Genomic DNA, 26,744 nt, shown 5'->3' with positions numbered 1-26,744 from the left:
GAATAATGATGATGGCTATCCTTGTAATCATGCCTTGAAGTACATCCTTAGCGCCGGTATGGCAGGAGGTTCTGCCACCCACCCCCAACCCCAGGAGTCTGTCCCCAATGGCGAACTGTGTTCAAACTACTTCAGAGAGCAATTTTTGTTGTATTCCTCCTCCCCCAGCAGGAGCGTAACTAGGGAACAATTTTAGGGGGCACAAGGGGGGGGGGGGCACAAATTGTTCTATATGAGCCAATTCAGAAAAGGACCGATCCAGACCTAATTTTCGGTTATATCATGGAGGTAGAAATATAGTTCTACCTCCATGGTTATAATAATCTTCTTGCGATAGACAGTATTGGCGAAGAGGAGTACCTGGCAAGGCCTGGACACTAGAGGTCGCCCTCCATTCCTAATTCTGTTGCGCTCGCAGAACGAGGTCGAGTTTCAAAGTAAGTAGACATTTCTATGGTTTTAGCTCATATAATGTGATTAATTACAAAACAATATCAACAAATGTGCCAATAGAAGCTGTGTGTTCCATGGTTCCCATTGGATAAATTGTGAAGAAAGCTGGTAAAGATAAAAGAGCGTTGGCTGCTGTTAAAAAAGGCAGGTTCGACTGACTGAGACCATCTGAGACCATACTGACAGTGCATTCGGTGTGTGCAGCTAGCTGTGGATGATTCCACATTCTACATGATGCTATCATTGCCATTTGTTTTATATAATGAACAGTCGCGGAGTCGGAAGCCCAGAGTCGAATGTCAGAGTCTCGTTAATTTCCCTGATTTAAGCCTACTACTACTGTTTGCCCCACTTCTGTGGGACAACAAATACTAGTTATCAAACCAAAAATAATGACCAAGCAGTTAGTTTATAAAGGCAGTGGACACTATTGGTAATTTACACAAAATAATTATCAGCATAAAACCTCACTTGGTAACGAGTGATGGGGACAGGTTGATAATATAAAACTTTGTGAGAAATGGCTCCCTTTGAAGTGACGTAGTTTTCGAGACAGTGAGTTATTTTCCACAAATTTGATTTTGAGACCTCAAGTTCAGAATTTGAGGTCTCGAAATCAAGCATCACAACTTCGTGTGACACAAGGGTGTTTTTTCTTTCATTATTATCTCGCAACTTCGATGACCGATTGAGCTCGCATAAAATAACTAACTAGTTATTTTATGCATATGTTGAGATACACCAACTGTGAAGGCTAGTCTTTGACAATTACCAATAGTGTCCAGTGTCTTTAATTAAGGAATTTAAAACATGTTTGTGTAAATTAAGTTATGTATGTACTAACAAAAATATCCAGAACTAGACATTGAGAGTTTGTGAACAAACTCTAGGTGTTCGGTTACCGGGAGTAAAAGCCAGGTGTAATTAAAACAAATATTGCACCTTGCTTTGTTCTTAAGATTTGTAATAAATGATCAAAATTGCACAAATTGTCAAAAAACATGATGACGTCATCATGACGTCATTTCAAGTTCAAGAAGTTAATGTTCTTGACTAACAATACACCAAGTTACACCTCAGTTGACGTGCAATACCACGTGACAAATGACGACGTCATCAAGCTAAGACTCCACAGATATCTTGCTATTATAAAGGAGATCATGTATACCATTTTGAAACAATTGTCCTAAACTCTGACACAAACATCAAGTAAAAGTGTACTTTTAGATGTTGTGTATCTGCCGCTAGAGAGCGCACTTTTTTGGGGGGTGACTCTGATCGGTATTATTTTTTAAATCAGACTTTTGCCAGACTTGTATAGTGTGATTGTGTAGCATCAAAAGATGTTCATTTCAATCAACTTAAAATCCATTGAATAACGCCTTTTCAAAGCATTTTATAGTCACTTCCGGTTAAGATAGATCAAAAGGTCAAGAAAAGTACATCAACATATCAATTTTTGTGAAGTTTGTAAAGACCTTTCATATGATGTATAGATTGTCAAAATAGCTCATGTGGTTGAGGAATTATGAACTTACGAAATATTGACGACTGTAGAGTAGACTAACTAACAGTAAGGGACACGTATGTTTTAAACGCCTTGAACGAAGACTACGGTACGCGAAGCTTTTTCGCGCTCTATGGGTGATCACTGGAGCGTGACTCTGCTGCACCACTAGTTCAATACACATGGTGTAGGCCTACGTGTAAAATGTGTATGCACATACCAATGGGGTATTTACGTAGTTCTTGAGACATGAATTTTGAAATTTTCAACCTCTCTTTTGAGCCGGAAGACAAGGTCAAAATGGGGTTATGTCTGTGAGGTGTTTACGGAGGTTTTGATGGCCTTTCCGATGATGTACTGATTGTAAGAATCCATTATGTGGATCAAAAGTTATGATTTTTGGAAATAATAAACTTTGAGTTTTCATAACTCAAGAATAAATGACGTCATCATGACGTAACTCCCACTGTTTGCTCTCCTAATAAATATCAAACTATGTCCGAAGTTTCAAGTGCATACGAGCTTGGGAAAGGTGTTTTTGTTAGGGGACAAAGAAGATTCAGAAGATTCAAAAGGAGAAGTATTAAGAAGTAAAAAACTGAACAAAAATAAGAGGTGTTCCGGGCTGTTGGCCCGAACACCTAAAAATAATGCACTAACTACACTACACTGTTGTGCACAGCCACAATCATCCTGCACACACATTTAAAAAAAAACAATTATTATGGCCGTTATTATTGTTAGTTATCGACCCTCATATGTTTTCGAACCCCAACAATGGGTGCATTCGTTTAGCTTCCCTGTGTCGACCCCGCAGTGCTCACTCGGGTGAGCCCCTGACAAGAGCTAATCGAACGACCACACTCGCCCCCTCGTGGTGATGGCATGCACCTCAGGTCACCCCCAAGTGACCCACTCCTCAAGCAGGGCACTGGGGGCTGACCCGGGTAAGCCCTGTCAAAGCTTTTTGAACGTACCGGGGCAGACCGGGGTCGACCCGACCCAGGGAAGCTAAAAGAACACACCCTTTGATTCCCGTTTACCAAGAGACTGTGCAAGCTCCACCGGTAATAGAAGCTCTGCTGTTTACTCACGGTCTGTATATTCGTCAGGCTTAATCGTACTGAGAATAAAGTTTCCTGTCGTAGGTTATGCTCAAACAGTTATAAAATGATTAATTTTTTATATAAAATCACTACTGTCACTAGTGCATTATTATGCCAACAATCAAATGAGACAAAGAAGCATAATCCAACCTCGAAAGATCAAAACAAAATTATCATCTGCTAGATTGAGTTTCATTCTCCTTAATAGTCACTAGATAGATCACGTGAGGTGGTTGCTATTGGGGATTCTATGGCGTGCCAATATGGGAAATTGTTTTTTTATAAACTGCAGACTGTAATAAATCTGACAAATTTAATAAATAATATGTCTATTTTAAGAGAAAATATAACAGATTGGTTTTTATCTCCTGAAACCAAACATTGCTGGTCTGCATTGAGGGAAAACAGATTGTTATGAAGTGTTTGTGCTTTACCTACAAGGGGGTCGGGTGTTTTACTGTCCTGCCTTGTGATATCTCCGGGTTCTAATCTAGTAGCTATTATGTCTTAGGACAAAAATGTCATTAAATTTGTTTAAAAGCAATTTAATGATTTTTTAAATATTTATTTTGCACAACATACTAGCTTCTGAATATTCAATAAAATACCAACCAATGAAAGGTTTGAAAACATATGACGTCGTGCATGCATCAGCACTGTCTGTAAATTGCGGAGTATCTCTCGCAACGTAAAACCAAACTTTTTAAGATTTCAACACATGATGAAGTGCAAGTGTCATTGTGAAAAGTTTGGATAGATGATTACAAATAAATTATTCAGCTTTTGATTGTGAAAAATTTTCCTGTTATCCTACTGGAAACCCATGACACCAGGACACTGTAGCAATCTTCTCATTCAATTATATCATTCAGTTTAAAAACAACTGTGTCAATGATGACTAAAAAGTGATTGAGCTTGTGGAATTCAAGATCTGCAGAGAGTTACTCAATATTTAACTCTTTTTCATTTGGTGTTTTTGTAACTTTATCATTTGTGCCAGAAGTTTCGGAACTAGAAGAGATGGAAACCAAGGTCTGCAAGCTACTTTGTTTAATATTGTCAAATCTCAAGACCCCCCCCCCATAAATAAATAAAAAAATAATAATAAATATGCAAAGAAATAAAAACAAATATTTGTTTTTCAAAGGCCTACTTGATTTTTGTTATTGAAAAATAGCATGGGTCTTCTTGTAGAATGTATTTAGCTCTGAATGATTTTTAGTAATAAAATAAAAACGAAAAGTTCTGTTCTTATTTTGATTTCACAGCAACAGATGCCATTTTGACAGCGTCAATTCTATATTGGACGTCATGGCCGAAGAAGATGACTTTGAAAGACAACTCCAGTTGGAGAAAGAGGAGCAGAGTAAGATAGAGCAGGGTTACACGTACACTGATCCCAGCGATGGTACAGAGTACGAATGGGACGCAGAGAAGCAAGCATGGTTTCCCAAGGTACATTATGAAGGGGCTGTGATCGAAGCAGGCCTGTGGCTAGACTTGTCATTATTAGGATTTATTATTGGGTGGAACGGTCGTATTAAGCCATGGGGATATTTCCTTTTTATAGCTCCATAATATGACGAATGGTATTACTGGTCACCTTGATGGGAAAAGATAGCACCCACATAGCATGCGCTGTATGGACAACTTCACCCAGGACGTCGATTAATAAACAAGGGTTCCTTTCACCCGATGATGTAGCGCACATCCTTGGTAAATATTTCCGCTAGTGTAAGATTTTGTCGAAGGTCCGGACCTCCAACAAAATGTGCATGTAGCAATGTTGGACAAGATTTTACAAGGGACCCTGGACACTCCAAACATGATTGTCCTTTTACATGTTTGTACAATTTTACAACCATGCTACAAGGGACCCTTGCTAAATTGCTCTCGTGTTAACAGAAAGGGGCTTTAGATTTCAGTAATGGTCGAGAGGATAAGAACACCAGACGCAAGCTCTGGTGTTTCTGATCAGCTGGGTTTGAGTCCCGGTCGCGACACCTGTGTCCTTGAGCAATACATTATTTATGTGTCTTTTGGATGGGACGTAAAGCCGAGTCCTGTGTGTTGTGTAATTCACATAAAAGAGTAGGGGTTAGCCCCAGTGTTGCTGGTTTGATCAGCTGCATGGCATAAGTTGTTATGATAACAATTATTTTGAGTCGTAACCAATAGTGTCCAGTGCCTTTAAGATCTATTTTCTTTATTTATGACTTACACCTGACTTAGGTCGATGAAGACTTCCTAGCAGCCTATCAAGCCAACTACGGTGTCAATACAAATGAGCAGAGTGTCAAATCCTACTATGAGCAGTATGCTGCCCAGCTGGCAGCAGAACAGCCAAAACTAGCCAAGGCTGATAGTGACAGTGAAGAGGATGAAGATGATGACGATGACGATGACGATGAAAATCCAGAGGGGAGTAAAAAGAGAAGTGGAGGACGAGACAAGTCTAGCCACACACAGAAGGAAACTGCAGAGGAGCAGAAGCCCAAGGCCGGTCAGAAGAGGAAAGTACAGGAAGGTACTGTACCAATATCTTACAGCTGTGATCAATTGTATGTAAATAAATTCATCAAGTAAAAAACCACAAGGGAAATAGACTGGGTAGATTTGAAAGAATTTTGGGTTTAAACAAAAAATAGGCCTAGTTTACTGTAGTGGAGGGTGAACCAACGACCTCCAGTAAACGTACAGGCACTTTACAAACTGAGCTACATTTACAATGTATCCAGCCCTTTGTTGGCTGTCTCTTCGCTATCAGTCAATATCTTTCATCATGGGTACCAGTTAGCAGCCGTACAACTGCTACATGGTTCAGCTGCCATGTAGCCAGAGATAACACCCAAGCTCACGATACAGTAGATGTTTTTCTTTGTTCAAACCCAAATTCTTTGAATAAATTCATAAATGCAAGAACCTGGATAGTTCACCCTTTCTGATTGGTCCAAAGGAGATAACTTGGTCATGTTTAAACTTATAATTCTAAGAATGTTTAACCATGGCCTGAGGAAATTGAGTCAACAGAGGGAGATATCAGATTATCATGTGGAAGGTTCACATTTCACTGGCCAATTTAACTTGAAAACTTGCATATCTGGCTTCAGCCGAACACCTTAACCCTGTTGTTCTTGTTAAAACGCTTTCTGTTTTTATGATTTCTTTAAACTGGACATCTACATTTTGTAATATAATCACACTTCAAACTGAAATGACCAAAGTAAGTTATTCTAATTTATTTTGGTTTTTACCCATACACGATGTGTGTTAGTACTGTATACTCAGTAAGTTTTTATTCCCATTCATTTGAAGAGTGATTACCAAACCTATACATATCCTTTAACAGTCTTATTCTATTTTTCTATCTTTTCGCAACAGGCTGGTTTGAGATGGACGAGTCTAAGAACACCAATGTCTATGTCAGTGGTCTGCCCGAAGACATTACCCCCACGGAGTTTGAAGAATTAATGAGTAAATGCGGAGTGATCATGTTTGACGAAGAGAAACAAGAAAATAAGATCAAGTTGTACTTGGATCACCATGGTAACATCAAGGGTGATGGAAGGTGTTGTTACCTCAAGGTCAGTAAGTCAGGGCTTTGCTGTTGACTTAAAGGCAGTGGACACTATTGGTAATTACTCAAAATAATTATCATCATAAAACCTTTCTTGATTACAAGTAATGGGGAGAAGTTGATAGTATAAAACATTGTGAGAAACAGCTCCCTCTGAAGTGACGTAGTTTTTGAGAAAGAAGTAATTTTCCAGGAATGTGATTTCGAGACCTCAAGTTTAGAATTTGAAGTCTCGAAATCAAGCATCAGAAAGCACACAACTTCGTGTGACAAGGATGGTTTTTTCTTTCATTATTATCTTGCTACTTCGACGACCGATTGAGCTCAAATTTTCACAGGTTTGTTATTTTATGCATATGTTGAGATACACCGACTGTGAAGACTAGTCTTTGACAATTACCAATAGTCTTTTACTATTTTTTAGGCATCTGAACAAGGGTGTATTTTGTTCTTTCATTTTATTCTCTTGCAGCTTCGAAGACCAATAATTGAGTAAAAAATTTCATAGATTTGTTATTTTATGCATTTGTTGGAATACACCAAGTGAGAATACTGGTATTTGACAATTAACAAAGGTGTCCGATGCCTTTAAATAGGATGTCTTATGAAACTGGATTTAACCAGTTGACACCATCGATTTTCCACTAACCGTCCTAGGTAGCTGATATTGGCCAGCTGATGTTAGCACAACTGTTGTATGGTTATCTTCATAGCGCCTGTCTCTTTTTGCGTTCGAGCCAACAGTAGCAGCTCCATTATTGTATCAAGCAACATTGGTTAACATACAGGTATAACACAACCCCGTACTGATCTTACATTAGGAATGGTTACGGGTCATTTCCTATGTAATTAGAACCCGTTAAACGCTTCTTATCTTTTGTAAGATCGTTCTGAGGACGCATCTCAAGTTAGGACAAATTGCTCATCCTAACTCAAGATAAGACGAGTCTTAAGTCTCTATGAAATCGGCCCTAGGAGTTACTATTAGATGAAAGTGCCATGATTCCAACATACCTCCTAACATTTGTATTCTAGGTTTCAATCTTTTTGTCAGCAGTGACTGTCACCCCTGATTCATATTCTTTATCCCTGATGCAATTATTCCATTTTCAAGACGTTGCTCGTGGATTGTTTTTCCCTTGTTAGAGAGAGTCAGTGGAGCTTGCCATCCAGTTGTTGGATGACTCAGACCTACGAGGAAACAAGATCCATGTGGAGTTAGCAACGTTCCAGATGAAAGGAGACTTCAAAGCTAAACCCAAGAAGAAGAAACCGAAGAAAAAGAAGAAAAACTACCAAGAAAAGTAAGATTTGCCTGCCCTCCCCCTCTCTCTTTCTCTGTCTCTCTCTCTTTATGGTTCAGATAAAGACCATCAGTATCTTTTTTGTGTGAACTCTACCCTTTATGCAGGCGTCACTTTGAAGCCTTGACCCCCCCTCCTCAGAGGTCACCAACTATATTTATATCACTTCGACGCCGAAGCCTGAGGAAACTATTTCTTGTTGTGGTGAAGTTGTTTAGTTCTTTTTTAATAATTGGGTGAATCATTACCTATAAAGTTTATGAAAGGGGTGAGTGTTGGTGAGCCTAATTTGGTCGCCCTCAAAATTTCAAAATTTCAAAATTTGGTTACGCCAACAAATTTTGAAGTCTTGGTGTTTCAAACAACCATTGAACACAATCTTTGAAGTTGCTTTTTTGTATGTTTGCGCAAGCTTATTTTAACATTTGCATGCAGGCATCTTTGGAACTGAAGTTTGCCAACACAAATATAAATTGGGCGGCTGGAACACAGGGATTGCATAAACAACTTCCTTTAGGTCAAGCGCCCTGACTATAAACTTACCCTTATTAAACTATTAAGGTAAATTTCTTCAAACAACTCCTATTTCTTGTCAAATGGTGCAGAATACAGTTGAACTGACAAAGAACGAATGGTGACACTAACACACACTTTGCTGACAGCACCAGAAGTTGAGTGAGGTGCACTCGGCCGCTCTGCACATCCTATGCAAGCGCAAGATTAATGAACTATTAAAAGTATTGGGTGTATGTATGGGTGTACGTCATTGTTTTATGAGGAAGAACTGGGCCTAATTTAGTAGAGCTCCTGAACACAAAATGTTGCCAAACAAAACTAAGTAAAGCTTACCAGACGTACATGGTTATCAGGAAAAAATTCTGTGACTGGCGTCTTGTCAGCAAATTGTTTTGAAAAGTTTTCTGCTTCAACAGCTCTGTACTTAATTTGTTAAGTCTTTGCTCCTTAATTGTTTGTTACAGGTTGTTGGATTGGAGGCCTGAGAAGAAGTTTCACCAGCGCAAGAGGAACGAGCAAGTGGTTATCATCAAACATCTCTTCCATCCTGAGGAATTTGAGGTAAGTCTTGTCTTCTCTTTGCTTATTATGCCATCAAGTTGATCCTTGTCATTTTAGTGGAGGATTGTTGGTCACACTGGACACTATTGGTAATTGTCAAAGACCATTCTTCTCACTTAGTGTATCTCAACATAATATGCATAAAGTAACAAACCATTGAACATTTGAGCTCATTGGTCGTCGAAGTTGCGAGATAATAATGAAAGAAAAAACACCCTTGTCACACAAAGTTGTGTGATTTCAGATGCTTGATTTCGAGACCTCAAATTCTTAATCTGAGATCTTGAAATCAAATTCGTGGAAAATTACTTCATTCTCAAAAATTACTTTACTTCAAAGGGAGCCGTTTGTTTCTCACAATGTTTTATACTATCCACAGCTCTCTCCATTACTTGTTACAAAGTAAGTTTTTATGCTGATAATTATTTAGAGTAATTACCAATAGTGTCCACTGCCTTTAAAAGCCTACAGTCAGCCTACATGAATTGTTTTGTTAGACCACTGGATTAATCTATTAGATTATTCAATGTAATTGCTTTTCATTTTTCGCTTATTGTTGATTTTAAACTTAATTATATACCTTGTGTTCAATTCTGATAATGATTTTGTGTTTATCTATAGGGATTTTGTTTTTAAATGTTTCTCGGTAAACGCCATGGAGCATTTTTTTTTATGGATTTGGCACTATACAAATTTGTACAAATATTATTATTACTTAATATACGAATGCATGTTCCGGTCAGGAAGTAAAGGTTGTTCTAAACATTCCATGGCCTGCTCCACAAACCCACTATTTTAGTACTATTCACTGTGCATACCTCCATACCATGGCCTGCTCCACAAACCCACTATTTTAGTACTATTCACTGTGCATACCTCCATACCATTTTTTGGGACTAGAGCTTATGAGACCCACCATGTATCTGACTAAAATGCCCATATTGGCTTCACCTTTTGTGACCACAACAGCCTCAAGTGGCTTAAAATGCCCAAATTGGCTTTTACCTTTTAGACACAGTAACAGGAGCAATTGGCTAATTTTACAAAAACCTATAAAGGGACCTGACAGTTCACCACACACCCCACAGGGGGTGCAGTGCATGTACCTAATCCCTCTGTACTGTAGTAACTTCATACTTGATCTCAAAGATCGTCTGTGACTGGGAAGACGCCGCATCCATAGATACCTCCCCTTCTGAACCCTCGTGTCATCAACAGACCTTAACGGCTACAAGTGGCGTCTAAAATATACACAGAAGTTTGAAAAGCCCTGGTAATTAAGAATACAGTCTTGTACAGTTTGTAGTGGTTTTGTCCTCCAGTCATAAAATATAATACTTGGATATTATATAAAACAAGTAATACATGTACATGTAAATGGTTTAAATATTAGGATTAGACTCTGCGTCCATGATTCTTTCAACATCATTGATACTGTATTGTAATACATACTTTCCCTATAAGAAAAAAAACCTTTTGTTACTCATGATCATGGCACCGAATGAAGAAAAGTAAAGGCAGTATCCAATGCCTACAACATCGACTACAACATCTACGGCTACATTTTTAGCTCTTGGTGTTGCTTAGAATATACGAGGAAATCTAGCCCAAGGCACCTGCCTCCATTGTCTCTGTTAAAGACACTGGACACTGTTGGTAAATGTCAAAAACCAGTCTTCTCACTTGGTGTATCTCAACATATGCATAAAATAACAAACCTGTGAAAATTTGAACTCAATTGGTCGTCGAAGTTGCGATAATAATGAAAGAAAAAGCACCCTTGTCACACGAAGTTGTGTGCTTCATATGCTTGATTTTGAGACCTCAAAACCTAATTCTGAGGTCTCAAAATCAAATTACGTTACTTCAGGGGGAGCCAGTATCTCGCAATGTTTTATACTATCAACAGCTCCCCATTACTCGTTACCATGTAAGGTTTTGTGCTAATAATTATTTGAGTAATCACCAATAGTATCCACTGCTTTTAATTAATCACTATGCATAGTTTAATGTGCGCATTTTTACACTTGTTTCCAAGCACATGTACATTGTCTATATCCGATCCGGGTATATATATTGGTACTTGTAAATGGTATAGCGCCCTCTGTTGAGATTGGGGAAGTAACTGAGGGGCCTTTTTGTTTTCTCACTTATTTGTTTTTTTAGATGGGCAAGAGTAAAAGTTAGGCAGATTTTTTATGGATTGGACTGCAGTGTAGTGAGACTGCATTTAAAGTTAGGCAGTAAGGAACTCATTGGTCACTGGTATTGTGTTCCCTATAGTTTTACTTTTCTACATGGTGGTAAGGTTGATTCTGTGGTATTTAAGTTCCTCACCGAGTCACCTTTTACCTCTACACTGATTTTGAATCCAATCAGGGGGGTCTTCAGTGTATGTGGATCAGCTTTTCAGTCCCTAACCGATTGTTAGTTTTCCATTGATGTTTAGTGGGTAGCTAGAATACAGTTTGTGCAACTCTTGAAAATTAATGTTTTTAACATACATGTACGGCTTAATGGTTCTACTTCCACTCAAATTCAACAATACTGAAAACTTGAGAGACTGGACAAGAACACAATCTAACATTTATAACTGTGAACGTGTTATAGAAAAGCTGTAATACATACACAATTGGTATAATAACTTTTGTTATACAACACTTTATCTGCGGGTGCCACAAAGTGCAAATGTTTATTTTTTTAAAGCCAAAATACACTTTCGGTACAGACAAAAAAAAGTTTACAGATTTACAAATAACTTAAAAGGTTTACAGAAGGTAATGGTGAAAGACTTCTCTTAAAATATTGTTCCATGAAATGCTTTACTTTTTGAGAAAACTTTTAAAAAAATTCAATTCTCGATAGCGAGAATTACGAATTTATTTTGAACACATGTCATTACACGAGGAAATGTGCGGAAACAAGGGTGGGTTTTCCCGTTATTTTCTCCAGACTCCGATGACAGATTGAGCCTAAATTTTCAACGGTTTGTTATTTTACATAGAAGTGGTGATACATGAAGTGTGGGCCTTAGACAATACTGTTTACCGAAAGTGTCCAATGGCTTTTAGACAACTTTTAGAAGTTTTGAACATGAGACCCATTTATGTGGTGCCATGTTGTAAAGGATTGAGGCCCGGCTCATACTTCCTGTGAATGCGAATGGGATACAAATATTGATGTAAGAAATTCGCAACAAAATTCGCACTTGCGAATATCGCAGCGAAAGAGGAGTTGTGACGTCAAATTCACATCAACAGGGCTTTACAAGGTGCTGAGGTACACTCAGCAGCCACTGTCACAGCTGGGCAAAATCCCTTTTTGGTTCTCTGAAGTTCTTTTCACAACACATGGGACCTTTTGGCATCATGTCCCATCCAAAGGACGAAGCAATAATGGTCAAACATATTAATCGGGACTCAAACTTTCCAGTATTAAGGATGGTGTTCAGTAATTTTTATATTTATACAATGGAATATTTGAAAAGTCTTCTGACTGGGAAGCTCATAGGCCTTCCAGCACCAAAATGTTCCACAGCCATCCCTCTATAGAAATTTGATTCTCCATTCATCCCATCCTTCATGAAGTTGATTTTCCTCGCCCTGCGGCTATTTTCAAACCAATCTCTCTTCCCAAACCTTATTGAAATTCCTAAATCCTAGCTCTTCTGACCCCAAAACGCCGTATGGGAATCCTCGAGAACGATAGTGTCCCAGAGAAGTCTTTCAGCTCCATGGCTCTCCGACTCACAGCTGTTCCCTGCCCTGTACTCCAGCCTTCTCCCCTGCATGATTTTCTTCGAATGATACTGGCTGTAGATTGGAGGTCATGTCGTAGAAATGTGGAAAAACTCATAAAACTTGTTGACCTACGCCTTCCCGAGGTGTTTGTGGTTTAATTCTCATCAAGTCAACACCCTGGATTTGGAGGAAGGTCTTTGCTTGCCCGCGGGAGTATTTTGTTTGCACTAGGTTGTACATCTGTCGCACCCAAAATAAATTTATTGCAGGAATTTTTCATATTGGGTTTTACTGGAATGAGTTTAGCACAACAAGGCTGTACTTACAATAGAGGGAAGTAAGGGGCAATGGAAATAAATTAATATAAAAATAGATTGATGGAAAACGACAGATATCATTAAAAGAAAAAACATGATACTTTTTTACTTTACACTATTGGTAATTACTCAAAATAATTGTGAGCATAAAACCTTACTTGGTAAAGAGTAATGGGGAGAGGTTGATAGTATAAACATGAGAAACGGCTCCCTCTGAAGTGACATAGTTTTCGAGAAAGAAGTAATTTTCCACGAATTTGATTTCGAGACCTCAAGTTCAGAATTTGAGGCCTCGAAATCAAGCATCTAACAGCACGCAACTTCGTGTGACGAGGGTGTTTTTTCTTTCATTTATCTTGCAACTTCGATTACCAGTTGAGCTCAAATTTTCACGAGTTTGTTATTTTATGCATATGTTGAGATACATCAAGTGAGAAGACTGGTCTTTGACAACAACTAATAGTGTCCTCTGCTTTTAAATATAAAAAAACTAGCCTGTGAAATTTTGAAAATTTTCTTCAAAAGGTTGTCACGTTTTTGATCTCCATGCTGATTCTCCAAGAATAATCCATAATTGTAATACACATCACTTCTGATATTCCAATTTTGGGGGATAAAAGCTGTTATATTTCTCCATATTTTTACATTTATAACCACATTACTCAAAAAGTACTGTACTTCTAACCAACTAAGTTCTTATTGCCTCTGGCTGCCGGGCGGTCTCGGTGGTCTAGTTAGTAAGACACTACTCTAGAATTGCAGGGGTCGTGGGTTCGAATCCCACCCAAGTAAATACCTATGATATTTTTTACAGGACTCGGAGAAAGTACTGAGTATACAGTGCTATAAACACACATCTGTGTATGGTTAAAAACCAAAACTAATATATTATTTATAAGTTCTTATTGGTAATTGTTTTTAGCATGATTACCACACATATACCTTCCCTAAACCACAATCGTGTTCTACTAAGGTTTTATGCTTAAAGGTATCTATATGAAATTGGTCCCATGACAGTAGGATGGCCATTTAAAGCTTCAGGTCTGGTTTGTCTTAAGGCACTTTGGAATTACTTGGTTTTGATTCTGACCCATCTCATTCTACCTCAAGAATGTAGGTGCTATGTGAGGTATCCTTAGTGAAACATTCTTCAATCACTCAAGGAAAGAGGGGGTTGGGATTCTGATGCGCTACTCAGGCACACAGTGTTAATCAATCTATTGACATTGTTAGTTCCTTAGGCTCATGTGTCTTTTCGATTCTACATCAATGGCGCACGCACTACTGGAGAGAACTATGAAAAAGGACCGCCCAAAAATCTCCCATTATGTCTTGAAGGCTGGCTAGTGAATTGGAAGCCATTTTGTTTCCCCCAGATTTCAGGATTATTTTCTTAATTTAGATCTTCCTTCCCTTAAAAGGTTTCTTTGACTGAATTTAATTTAAAGATGAAGACAGACGAACTATCCCTTGCTGCACAAATGTAATGGTCAATGGGCACAAAAGCAAGTGACCATGTACCACACAAGCAATGGCGAAAAGCGCACCAAGTCATTGGCTAAGGGGCAAAAAGACGCTAGCCAAGGGGCACCAAGGCAATGACCAAGGGGAACAAAAGCAATGGTCAAGGGTCACAAAAGCAATGAACAAGGGCCACAAAAGCAATGGCCATGGGGCACCAAGGCATTGGCCATGGGGCACCAACGCAACTTAACCAAGAACATGAGCACCAAGGCAATTTGGTTAAGGAGACAATTGCCTCTGTTGCCACCAGGAAGTAACAGGCCTTCATATAATAAATTGATTGTTTTATGTTGACTTTAGACATTGCTCAACATGTAGAATAAAACTTATTCACATGCTGGAATACTTTTCTCAAATTTAATCAACCCCAATATTTTCAGCAGATGTTGAAATCTGGATGTTCTTATTATTACAGCCGTTAGCCTTACAGTCTTATTATCAACAGAAGTTTGCACGAGGAAGTGGTCATCGTTTGCACCTGCAAGGCCTTAAATGATTTAATCCAAATTACCCAGAGCCGATTCCAATTACAATTAGCGTAATTAGTAACAATGCCTTACACCCAGATCGCCTTCATCAATACCGTAAAAAGAAAGAAGACAAAAATGTATCAAATTAATCAATCCACGGCCCTCAGAATGTGGTATGCAATTGCTATTCCAGCCACCCTCTTAAAAGTGACTTGAAACTGTTGATAGGAGCTACTCCAGCGACATCCCCCCTGTCCCTCCACTAGTTTCACTTTCTTGGAATGTTTGGTGCTATGTGGAGTATTTTCAGTGATAGGTGGTCCCAGTGTGTTTGTCAACTTTAGGAGATGTCTTGGTCGCGTGGCTGAGACTGAGAGAGCCAGGCAGCAGAGGAATGAGGAATACTTTGGAATGCCCCTCCACTATTCCAAATATTGTGATGGATGGGTGAGGGCTCTGGTTTAGTACCACTTGTAGTTGGTGCTCCTTTGCAGACATGATGATTACAAAGTCAGGAAAATGGTTGGAATCAATCTGTAGTTCTCATTTTTGTTGCCATAGATTGGAATAAATCTGTAGTTCTCATTTTTGTTGTCATAGGTTGGAATAAATCTGTAGTTCTCATTTTTGTTGCCATACATGTGTAGGTTGGAAAAAATCTGTAGTTCTCATTTTTGTTTTCATTGGTTGGAAAAAATCTGTAGTTCTTATTTTTGTTGCCATAGATTGGAATAAATCTGTAGTTCTCATTTTTGTTGCCATACATGTGTAGGTTGGAAAAAATCTGTAGTTCTTTTTTTTGTTGTCATTGGTTGGAATAAATCTGTAGAACTCATTTTTGTTTTCATTGGTTGGAAAAAATCTGTAGTTCTTATTTTTGTTGTCATTGGTTGGAATAAATCTGTAGAACTCATTTTTGTTGTCATTGGTTGGAATAAATCTGTAGAACTCATTTTTGTTGCCATAAACATCTCAGTGGATGATGCATGATACTCTTCCTACATACTTTGGTCTGGGTTTTTTTTTCTTCAAATGTTTGTGGCCTTGGAAAAAAAATCAGAAATCTGTGATTAAATGTTAACCCGAAAAGTCTCTAAATACAGGACACCAGATGAACATTACATTTGGTCAGCCTCTGTGTACCCACTTTTATTCAAAGGACCAAATATCATGCCGCTGGTGTTACCTTTATGGACATGATGATCACAAAGATAAGAAAGCAGTTCTAAAAAACTGCAGTTCTTATTTTTATTGTCATAAACAGGCTTGCAACATCAAAACAGGCTTACAACATCGCAGTTTTTTTGAGCTTATTTAAATTTTATTTGTTTAGTTCTTGGGAGTTGTGTGATTAGAGAACTGAAAAATACTGTGCAATTATTTGTGTCCAACCTAGGCAGTTTCTCTCTATGTCTATTTCTTTGTTTAACCAAATTGATAAAAAATAAAATTTACCAGTCAGTTTCCCTTATTACACTGCTGGTCAGCTCATAATATGGCATAAGCTCCCAAGCTGGAGCATGTCACGTGTCAATCAACATGGGGATGTGATTTGTTCAGACGGGGCAGGCCAAAACTCTGCCAGCATCCTTTGTACAAAATCTGTGGATCAGTTGTCCAAGGTACAATGTACATGAACCCAGTTATACAAAAATGATTAATTAAGCAAAGAAATGTTCATAGGCAAGTATTTGAACATGTGAACAACATACTTAATAATAATAATAATAATAACCCGTTTTTATATAGCGCTTTTCACACCCGGAGGGCGTCCCAAAGCACTTCACATTATTACCCCTGGTCACTGGGCCTTAATTCACTCCTTAAACCATCTCAACTCCCTGGTGGGGAGTATGCAGCCTGTGCAACATTAATATGCGCTACTCGGCTAAATCAATCACAAGAACCATCTCTGCCCTCACAGGTACCCATTTACCCCTGGGTGGAGAGAAGCAATTATAGTTAAGTGTCTTGCTCAGGGACACAAGTGTCATGACCGGGATTCGAACCCACACTCTGCTGAACAGAAGCATCAGAGCTTGAATTCGGTGGTCTTATCCGCTCGGCCACGACACCCCACTTGACACCCTTGATAATTGTCAAAGACTAATATTTTCACTTGGTGTATCTCAACATATATCCATCAAATCACAAATCTGTGGTCATCGAAATTGCAAGAGAATAATGACAGAAAAAAACACCCTTGCTGCACAAATTTGTGTTTCAGATGCATAATAAAGGCTTCAGGCCTGTAGTCGTGTAATATTTTGGGTGAGAAATAACCTTGTTCTCAAAAACTGTGTTACTTCAGAGGGAGCTGTTTCTAACAATGTTTTATACTATCAACAGCTCTCCATTGCTCATTACCAAGTAAGTTTTTATGTTATAAATTAGTTTTAGTAATAACCCAAAGTGTCCAGTGCCTTTAGAGTAGAAAGCAATGTGACTGCACTCGCCACACTTTTACAACATTGGTCTGCATTTATTCCTTTAATGTTGACACCATGCATTGGAAGCCAACCATGATGTGACATCTGTGTTGTTAATCACCCTAGATACATGTATATCAAAACTTACCTGGTCCACACACGCAACAAAAGTCACACCCACAAATAAGAATTAAAATTGGTTGACAATTGATTTCAACATTGATGTGTAACAGTTGTGCACTTTAATCCCTGAATCCTGGTAATGCTTTTTGCATGTGTGGTCTCATCTTATTCTGATCTGGGGGGGGGGGAGTTAAAATGAGAGGCAGAGAAGACTTGTTGACAGTTGAACGATGATATAAAAATACTTCAAGAAATCATTTAATATGCAACACTTATTCACTTCAGAAAAAGTGACCATACAGGCAACAACTTTCCAAACATTGAAAGATGACAAGTGATGATCTTGGGTACATGTAGGTTGAAGACACTGGACACTATTGACAATCCGTATGTATGCATAAAATAACAAACCTGTGAAAATTTGATCTCAATTGGTCGTCGAAGTTGCGAGATAATTATAAAAGACAAAAAACACCCTTGTTACTTGTCACTGGTAGTTGTGTGCTTTCAGATGCTTAAATTCGAGACCTCAAAATCTAATTTTGAGATCTCAAAATCAAATTTGTGGAAAATTACTTCTTTCTCGAAAACTAAGTCACTTCAGCGGGAGCCGTTTCTCACAATGTTTGATACTATCAACCTTTCCCCATTACTCGTTACCAAGTGAGGTTTTATTCTAAAAATTCTTTTGAGTAATTACCAATAGTGTCATCACTTTTGCTCAAAATACTGGGATCTCAAACAAAATACCACCACTAGCCCTCACTGGGTAGTACAAACAGTACACGCCGTGAGCATAAACCTTGAACGCCCTTTGAATGTTCGTGAGATTTCTTACATTGTCTGAGAACTGGGTCAAAAGAAAGAGAGGGACAATGGTGGCCTTTCCATAGGCTAATTTTAATGAAAATTTGATTTTCAATCTTTAGACAGAGAGGAACAATGGTGGCCTTTCCATAGGCTAATTTTAATGAAAATTTGATTTTCAATCTTTAGACAGAGAGGAACAATGGTGGCCTTTCCATAGGCTAATTTTAATGAAAATTTGATTTTCAATCTTTAGACATACACAATTATTACAAGTTGGTCAGGGGCTGTCAAGGTTAAAACAAAAGTTTAAAAACTGTCATCAAAAGAGGTGTAAAACCAGACCCCTGCCAACAATAAAAATATAATTGTAACAATATAAAATGCACAAAAGAAAACATTAAAACACAAGCAAATGATTATAAAAATGATTATAAGCCTAAAACTTTATTGAGATGATAACTGGGATGATGACAATGTTGGTGACAATTTCTGAAATTCAGGTTTTTTCTTGTTCTTTTCCACTGTCGTGAGAAGAAGGGGTCCTAAAGTGTAAAGGGCCATCAGTCTGTGAGTGACTGGATTGTTCTCACATGCAGCTCATCAGGTAGACTGGTGTACAAATAGCCATAGGATATGTACTGTGTGAATAGACTGCCTTCTATCGATGTGTCGTTAGCCATGCATTCTTCATGATAATCCTCACTGGTCAGTTTGTCATCAAACTGTTGACCTTTTTGTTGTAGAGGAGAATTTAATGGTAACAAGATGAGGGGGGGGGGGGGGGGGGGGGTGTTTGCTCAGACCATTGAGGTAGAACCCTTTGCCACTGATGACAGTCCAGGCGTTGCTGTTAGTGTTAACCAGTTAGCTTGCCATTTTACCAGTCCATCAAGTTTTTTCACTTGTCAATATTCAAATGAAATAGGGATACTTTCCAACGTTGAGCTACATCATCACATGTAGCCAGCCAGCCAGACCACTTGGAAAGAATTCTTAGTGTTTTAACTGGCATTTGAGTTTCAACCCTTTTGAGTATGAGGTTTAATACATGTATGGCTTGGTCAAGGTTTGGTGAGAGTATTAAACAATTGTTGATAGGTTTTCATCCCACATCTAAAACTGAATGTTTCTTCGTCTTCTTCTCTTCATAATCTTTTACTGCTCTCTTTGAGGATCTTTTGACAGAATTGATAAAATAATTTTGTGTTGTTTAAAATTTACGAAAGTCTGGGACTTTTTAGAAAACAGTTACTTGTTTTGAAATGTTTACCTGACGTTGATGCTGTAGGCTGCAGCATAGTTTCGTATCACGAAAATCTACATGCGATTGTTACACATCAAAGTGAACAAACATGTCATTATGTTGTATTCATATCCATGTCTCATTCCAGGCCTAGATTACATGGAGGCCATGGAAACAATGGTCTTTGTTAGACTTAAAACAATTCAAGGGGAAGTCCCCTTTGCGAAAAGAAAGTGGCCTTGCCCTTTTTAAGATGAAATTCCAGTCCTGCATTCTCATCTTTTTGAAGAGCAAATAAAACCATGTTAAAAAGTTTTGCCAGGAAGTGTCTTGTCTCGGCTCGGGATTGTCATCCATTTGTTCCTAAATTCACCGCCGTTGCTTCATCCCCATTACCACTAAGTCTATAAAATAAAAAAACCCGCTGTCGGAGCAAACAAAAACATTTTTTGATACATCTTTTGATTCAATAGACAAGAAGAAAAAAAAGAGGAGGAGTTTGTTAGTTCTAATGTAGTGTAATTTAGCGCCAAGGTGCTAAACTTACCTGTGTGTTCTGTTTGCATTGAGGCAGTGTTTTCTATCAGGAGGTAGCAGACCCCACACATGGTCAAGAGAAAACCAGGACGACTGTGTTCATTTTTTTCTGCAGTGTTTACGTAGGACTTTGGGGGGAGGGGGAGTGGGGGAAGGGTGGATTGGAGGGGTCATATAATTCACTCTAATTGGACCTTGCTGAGACTAAAGAGGGATGTTTTCAAAATCTTGAAATATTTTTATTAAAACAATTTTTTTATGAGATATTGCCCAACTCACTAGGCCGGATGGCGACTTCAAGGCGAGGGCTACACTTAACCATTTAGATTATCAGCCTAAATCAACTGCCCACAGGGGCATGTTGCCACCTACGTATTGGGCTGAAACAGGGTTACTCCCTTCATGGTCCGTATATAATGTAGGCACGGGTGGAGCAATTATGGTTAAGTGCTGTGCACCAGTGTCATGATTGGGTATCAAACCCACACTCTTTGGCTGACAACACCAGAGCTAAGTGGGTCCGGTCAATTGGACCGCTCGGCCATGACACACCATAAATGATGAGGTAGAAGAAGATCTTGCTGAAGATCGTGAAAGAGGCAAGGGCACCAAGGCATTTTCTCCTTGGTAAAGGGCACCCTATGATGAAATTGTAAATGTCTACTGGAGTATTTCAAGGGCACGGAGGCATGACCAGGGGGCATGGAGGCAATCCCCTTCGCTGCCTTCGTGACGTATCAGGCCTGAGCTTCTTACCCTACATTACTAGTACTAGTTGAAATGATTCAGAGGTTTCAAGAAGAGGACAGATATCCCGATTAATAATCGCAATCTAAAGTTTACTAGTTTTATTACATTTCTACTTTGTGCCGTGTCACGACAGAGCATGCGTTTAGAGCATCGGACTCAAGTTCTTATGGCTGAGTAATGAGGGTGTGGGTTCGAATCCCAGTCATTTTATCAATTTCCTTTAGCAAGAGACATTTCTATAATTGCTTCTCTCCACCCAGGGGTAAATGGGAACCTGTGAGTGCAAATATGGTTCTTGAGATTGGTGAATAGATTGGTGCGCTATATCTTCAGCAGCACAGACTTTATACTTCCCAGGGAGCTGAGATTTAAAATCTTCTGGTCACCTATCAGATAAAAGTGAAAGTTGGATCAATTGAACCACAAATTAAGCACTTATTCTCACATTAAAAGTGAAAGTAAAGGTATAGGTTACATAATTTAATCTGAATAAGCATTCCTAAAATAATCACAAATTTGTTTCAAATGGGCATTTTTAAAAGATCGCTAGAAATATACCAAAACTAATTTCCATTTACAGGCATAGAAACCATCCAGAAGTTAACTACATTAAGACAGTTTCGCTTTTGGACAACTTGAAAAATAATAGGTAACAATGATCGTCTTTTTGATGTGATATTGTGCTAGCTGACAAAACCTGAATTTGGAATGTTTTCTACATGTACTTGGTGTTTATCGAATTGGTTACAAAAGTCCTACTGTGCAATCTGGAGCATCTTTATTATTTTTTTGTCAAGTTAGTTTGTGTTGGGGAGAACTCTGCCGGCTTTAAAGACACTGGACATGTTTGGTAATTGTCAAAGACCAGTATTCTCACATAGTGTATCCCACCATGTATGCATAAAATAACAAATCTGTGAAAAAGTTATGTCAATTAGTCATCAAAGTTGTAAGAGGATAATGAAATAACACCCTTATTACACACAGCTTTCTTACAGATGTCTAACAAAAGGCCTCTGGCCTGAAGTCTTTTAAGACTTTACTGAGAAATTGGCTCTTTCTCAAAAACTGTGTTACTTCAGAGAGAGCTATTTCTCACAATGTTTTTATACTATCACCAGCTCTTCGTTGCTTGTTACCAAGTAAGTTTTTATGCTAACAATTATTTTGAGTAGTTACCAATATTGTCCATAATTATACCAAAGCCTTTAAGCACAAACAGTGGCTAAAGAAGCATAACAAAACTATGCTTTTCAAATTAAGGTCACCAGCCAAATTACCATGCGACTGGTATTCTGCTAATTTCTGCTAAGTAGGATATTGTTAAGCACTACTTTCTGCTTTAAAAAGTTCTATGAAGTTGTGCCCGCTGAATTCAAACACCGTCTTTGGAATTTGTTCTACCTGGTGTTATCTTGGTTATAAAAGTCATACTGTGCAATCTGGAGGATCTAATGATTAGTTTTTTGTAAATTAATTAGCTTTTGTCTGGTGAGAACCTTTCCTATATGTTTAGGGCCCAATTTGATAGAGCTGCTAAGCACAACAAAATTGCTTAGTATTAAATTTTTTATTTAATAAAAAGAGGATTCCCAACCAAATTTCCATTTGTGTATATTGCTTGTTACTGGTATTTAGCTGTTGTTTGCAAATCCTGGAAATTTGGTTGGCATTCCTGTTTTTATCATAAGAGATTTCATGCTAAGCAAATTTGTGTGCTTAGCAGCTCTATTAAATTGGGCCGAGGTCCTGTTGTAATGACTGTAATATTACAGGGGGTTTATTCACTTTAGCATTGGGGCTAATCTTCCGGATGACTGATCCATGTTATGTGGGTATGCCAATTCACAGCATGCCTTGATTACAGCCAAGTGAATGAGGTGGATAAAAACAAGTATGCTAAACATTCTACAATGTGACAATTGCAATTATGTCTGAATTTACTTTGGTGGCTTTGTGTGCTCTCCCAGCCCAGACAGTACACATATGGCACACAAGGGATACGATTCTGCTGAATGCATAATATGTGGCGTGCTTTAATCCTTAAGAGACCATTCATTTTCTGTATAATCATCACAATACGCCCATACATGTACATGGCCACTATTGTAGTATAGTTTGTACTGTATTTTTGCAGTCTAACTATCCAAAAACCCAAAATGAAAATGACATAATTTTTTTTTTTTTTTTTTTTAAATTGTGCACCAAAAAAATAAAACTCTGTTGTTGTTGAGTTTTTTTTTAAATAATGGGATTACCTAATTGGATAAGTTTGGTGGAATCATGGAGGAAGGAAACGAATTGTGTAATTCGAGGATGGGAACTGATGCATACTCTTCAACAAACAGCGCCCCCCCCCCTTAAAAAAATTATACATTTTCCCTTTAAGGTGCAAGCCTGATTCAATGTTCTTTTCTTAAAGGGCAAGGTACTTTTAGTTTTCTCTGGTAACCTCCAGGCCTGGAATGTTATCTTTGAGAGAGCAACGTAATTTTAGTTTTTTTTCAAAGGGCACTTCCATGTGACAATCTTACTGCCTTTGGGGGACCTTTTGAAGGGGCACAAAAGCCAAGACTGGGGCAACAGTAGCTCTGTCCTTGGCCTCTGGCCCTTGGCCCCTGTCCAGTGCTGACCTCTGTGTTCAGCCCTGTAATTCCATCAAAGAGTTTATCATATTGTTAAAGATGCTACGTCAGATTTTTTGTCGATTTGACCCAAAAATTTTGATTTAAAATTCAATAGGTATTTTGATGGGGGTTGAGAAAGTTACAAGCTTTCATTTGAGCCATTGCTCGAAAAAGCCAGCCAACTATTGGTAGCAGTGAAATAAAGTGGTCAAAATTAGTTTTTGTCAGGATCCCGACAATTGAATCACGTGACCAATTCTTATGTGTTTTATAAGAAACGTTTTAAATTTTTGTCATGGTTCCTGACCATTAAAAGTAAAAGTTAAACTTTTTTTCGTTAGAGCGGGTGATACTCTTTGAAATACCATTCACTCAAAAAAAATCGAATTTATAATGTTTGGGGCCAAAAATCTGACATAGCATCTGTAATTCTCATTTTATTTAAAAAGTCAATTTCCCAAAACAAGGGCTTGGAAAGCGTTTATCAAAAATTTGAATTGAAAAAAGAAAAAAAAAACTTTGTCCTTGGGTGCCAGGGACCCAAAACAATTTATTTTAAGATGTTAAACAAAAACAGAGGCTTTAGTTGTGGCAAAAAAAAATATCAATAACAATCGCTTGACACTTAGTACATAATGGTTTTGGAAGGTCCCCCCCCCCCCCCCGTGCACCTCTTGTACAGTAGCAAATAGACAGAACTATAGGGTGTACTAGCAAAGCAAACATCAGAGTGTAAGTGGCACATAGGGATAGTGTTAACTCTTAAAAGTGGTGGTTTTTGATGTCATCGAGGCTTGGTTCGGAAGTCCTTTGTGGTATTGAGTAGGGTTGTTGGTCCAGTCAATTAGCTACCTGACTTTTATTGACACTTCAGAACTGTTTGCTGACGGCTGTGTTGTCTGCGGTTTCTTTTTTTATCGATCTATCAAATATCGATGATACTAGGTTTCAAAATGTTTTGGGTTTGATGGACCTTACATTTTGAAAGCATTTAATCATCAAGCTTGACTCTTAAGGTGATTTTATTTTTATTTTATTTTTTTGCTTAGAAAATTTGTTATAAAAGCTTAAATTTGTTATAAAGGTTTAACTGTTTTTCTTTTCACAACCACCACAACTCAATAGAGATTAGTGTGGTTTATAACAATTTTAGCTTGATGTTTTGCGACACCATAAGAGACCAACAACACAAATGGGTCTTTAAAAATGCATTGGACACAACATAAAACTTACGAAAGCCTTTTATTGTGCATCTGTAAGCACACATATTATACACCAAGGGTGTTTTTTCTTTCATCCTTCTCTTGTTTGTTATTTTGTGCATATGTTGCCTACACAAAGAATACCACATAAATTTTATTTTTCACTAAACCCTAAGGTATCTGAGAAAAGCGTGAACCATTTCTCGGATTCAAATGTTTTTGGGGTGAAAAATTATCCAAACCATAATAAATACTTTTAAGGGAATCCTTTCTCATAACAGTTTGTACTATATAATCCACTTAACTGTCACATTACACTCCTCCAGGATTTCTTAGATCCACACTTGACATCACTCGCTTAAATGTTCCCAGAACAAACAAAGGTCTAAGTCAAAAAGCTTCCAGTGTAGCTGGGCCAATGATCTTCCTACTGTCGTTAGGGAATCTTTTACTTCATCTACATTTATGAAAAATTCTAAAGACTCACCATGTTAAATGCTTTCATGTGCGCTATGATCTTGATGGAATAGCACCTTGTAAGTTTAATTTTAATTATTATGTTATTGTTAAATCAAAGCTGCAGTGCAGTCCAAGCAAGTTGTAATGGTCATTATTTTGATTTTTTGGGTTGAACAAAGAATTGACTAGTGTTGGATTCGAACCAACGACCCCCGGATTAACGTGCCGGCGCTCTACCAACTGAGCTATCTAGCCGTGTCCCTATTTTGTCAATATCTTTGTTAGGGGGTCATTCATTTGTTGACAGATCCATGAGGCTTGTCTGTAAGTGCATGGCTTCACTTGTTATAATTGGTCTGCTGTGGTTCTGTACATTTAAGTGAGCGTCTTTCATTGTTGATGAGTTAGATCTGTGATTCACACCAATGGTGTAAAATCCCTCAAGGTTTTAAGAGAACAAACCTCTACACATCCCTTTAAAGAGTAGGCATGCCTTTTGGTTTTTGGAGCCATTTTAGAAACACGTACTTATCACCGAAAACCTTTTTTTAGGAGTGATTACCAAATTAAAGGGTTTTGATACATTTTTGTAGATAAAGTTTTCGGCCATGACATGAATCCCTACTCACTGTGAATGAAGATGTATGTTATTTACCTGTAGAAGTTTCAGCTTTACTCAGTAATCATCAAGTGAAAATCACAAAGTAATTACTCAAAAGAGTTGGGTTAAAGGGAGGGTACACGTTTGGTAATTGTCAAAGACCAGTCTTCTCACTTAGTGTATCCCATCAAAACCATAAAATAACAACCCTGTGAAAATTTGGGCTCAATTGGTCATCAAAGTTGCGAGAAAATTATGAAAGAAAAAACACCCTTGTTGGACGAATTTGTGTGCTTTCAGATAAAAATAAAAGACTTCTAGCTAGAAGTATTTTATTATTTTAGTGAGAAATTACCTCTTTCTCAAAAACTACTTCAGAGGGAGGTGTTTCCCACAATGTTTTATATTATTATCAACAGCTCTCCAATGATTGTTACCAAGTCAGTTTTAAGTTAATACATATTTGTTTTGTATAATTACCAAATGTGTACCTTCCCTTTAATACACTACACGTGCTAAAATAATGTCATCTCCTGAGACAAGCTATTGTTGTGACATTGTTTTACTAATTTCTCACAAAAACTACAGCTCCTCAGGAAGTAATTTTTTAAGGAAGCTTCCTACAGTACCATCCTTATCTTCATACTATGTAAGTTTAAGGCAGTGGGCAGTGGTACATGTACATTACTCAAAATAATTATTAGCATAAAACCGTACTTAGTAATGAGTAAGTAATGGGGAGAGGTTGATAGTATAAAACATTGTGAGATACAGCTCCCTCTGAAGTAGTTTTCGAGAAAGAAGTAAATTTCCACGAATTTGATTTTGAGACCTCAGAATTAGATTTTGAGGTCTCAAAATCAAGCATCTGAAAGCACACAACTTTTT

At 38.0% G+C, this 26,744-nt stretch overlaps 1 protein-coding gene across 1 annotated transcript in view; it reads left to right on the top strand.

Annotated features, from left to right (window-relative positions):
• Window positions 1–4,307: 4,307 nt before the first annotated feature.
• The window catches only part of LOC117297012 (HIV Tat-specific factor 1 homolog), a 46,687-nt gene continuing 24,250 nt past the window's right edge, over window positions 4,308–26,744 (top strand). The window contains exons 1-5 of the mRNA XM_033780133.1: window positions 4,308–4,521; window positions 5,299–5,593; window positions 6,448–6,650; window positions 7,790–7,947; window positions 8,928–9,024. Of these exons, the coding sequence (XP_033636024.1) occupies window positions 4,378–4,521; window positions 5,299–5,593; window positions 6,448–6,650; window positions 7,790–7,947; window positions 8,928–9,024 (897 nt within the window). The 5' untranslated portion in view covers window positions 4,308–4,377. The remainder of the gene's footprint in view (window positions 4,522–5,298; window positions 5,594–6,447; window positions 6,651–7,789; window positions 7,948–8,927; window positions 9,025–26,744) is intronic.

Source organism: Asterias rubens, chromosome 11 (genome assembly GCF_902459465.1).
Source record: "Asterias rubens chromosome 11, eAstRub1.3, whole genome shotgun sequence".
Classification (NCBI taxonomy): domain Eukaryota; kingdom Metazoa; phylum Echinodermata; class Asteroidea; order Forcipulatida; family Asteriidae; genus Asterias; species Asterias rubens.
Note: the sequence above shows the minus strand (reverse complement) of the source record. Positions and strands in the feature narration are given on the sequence as shown.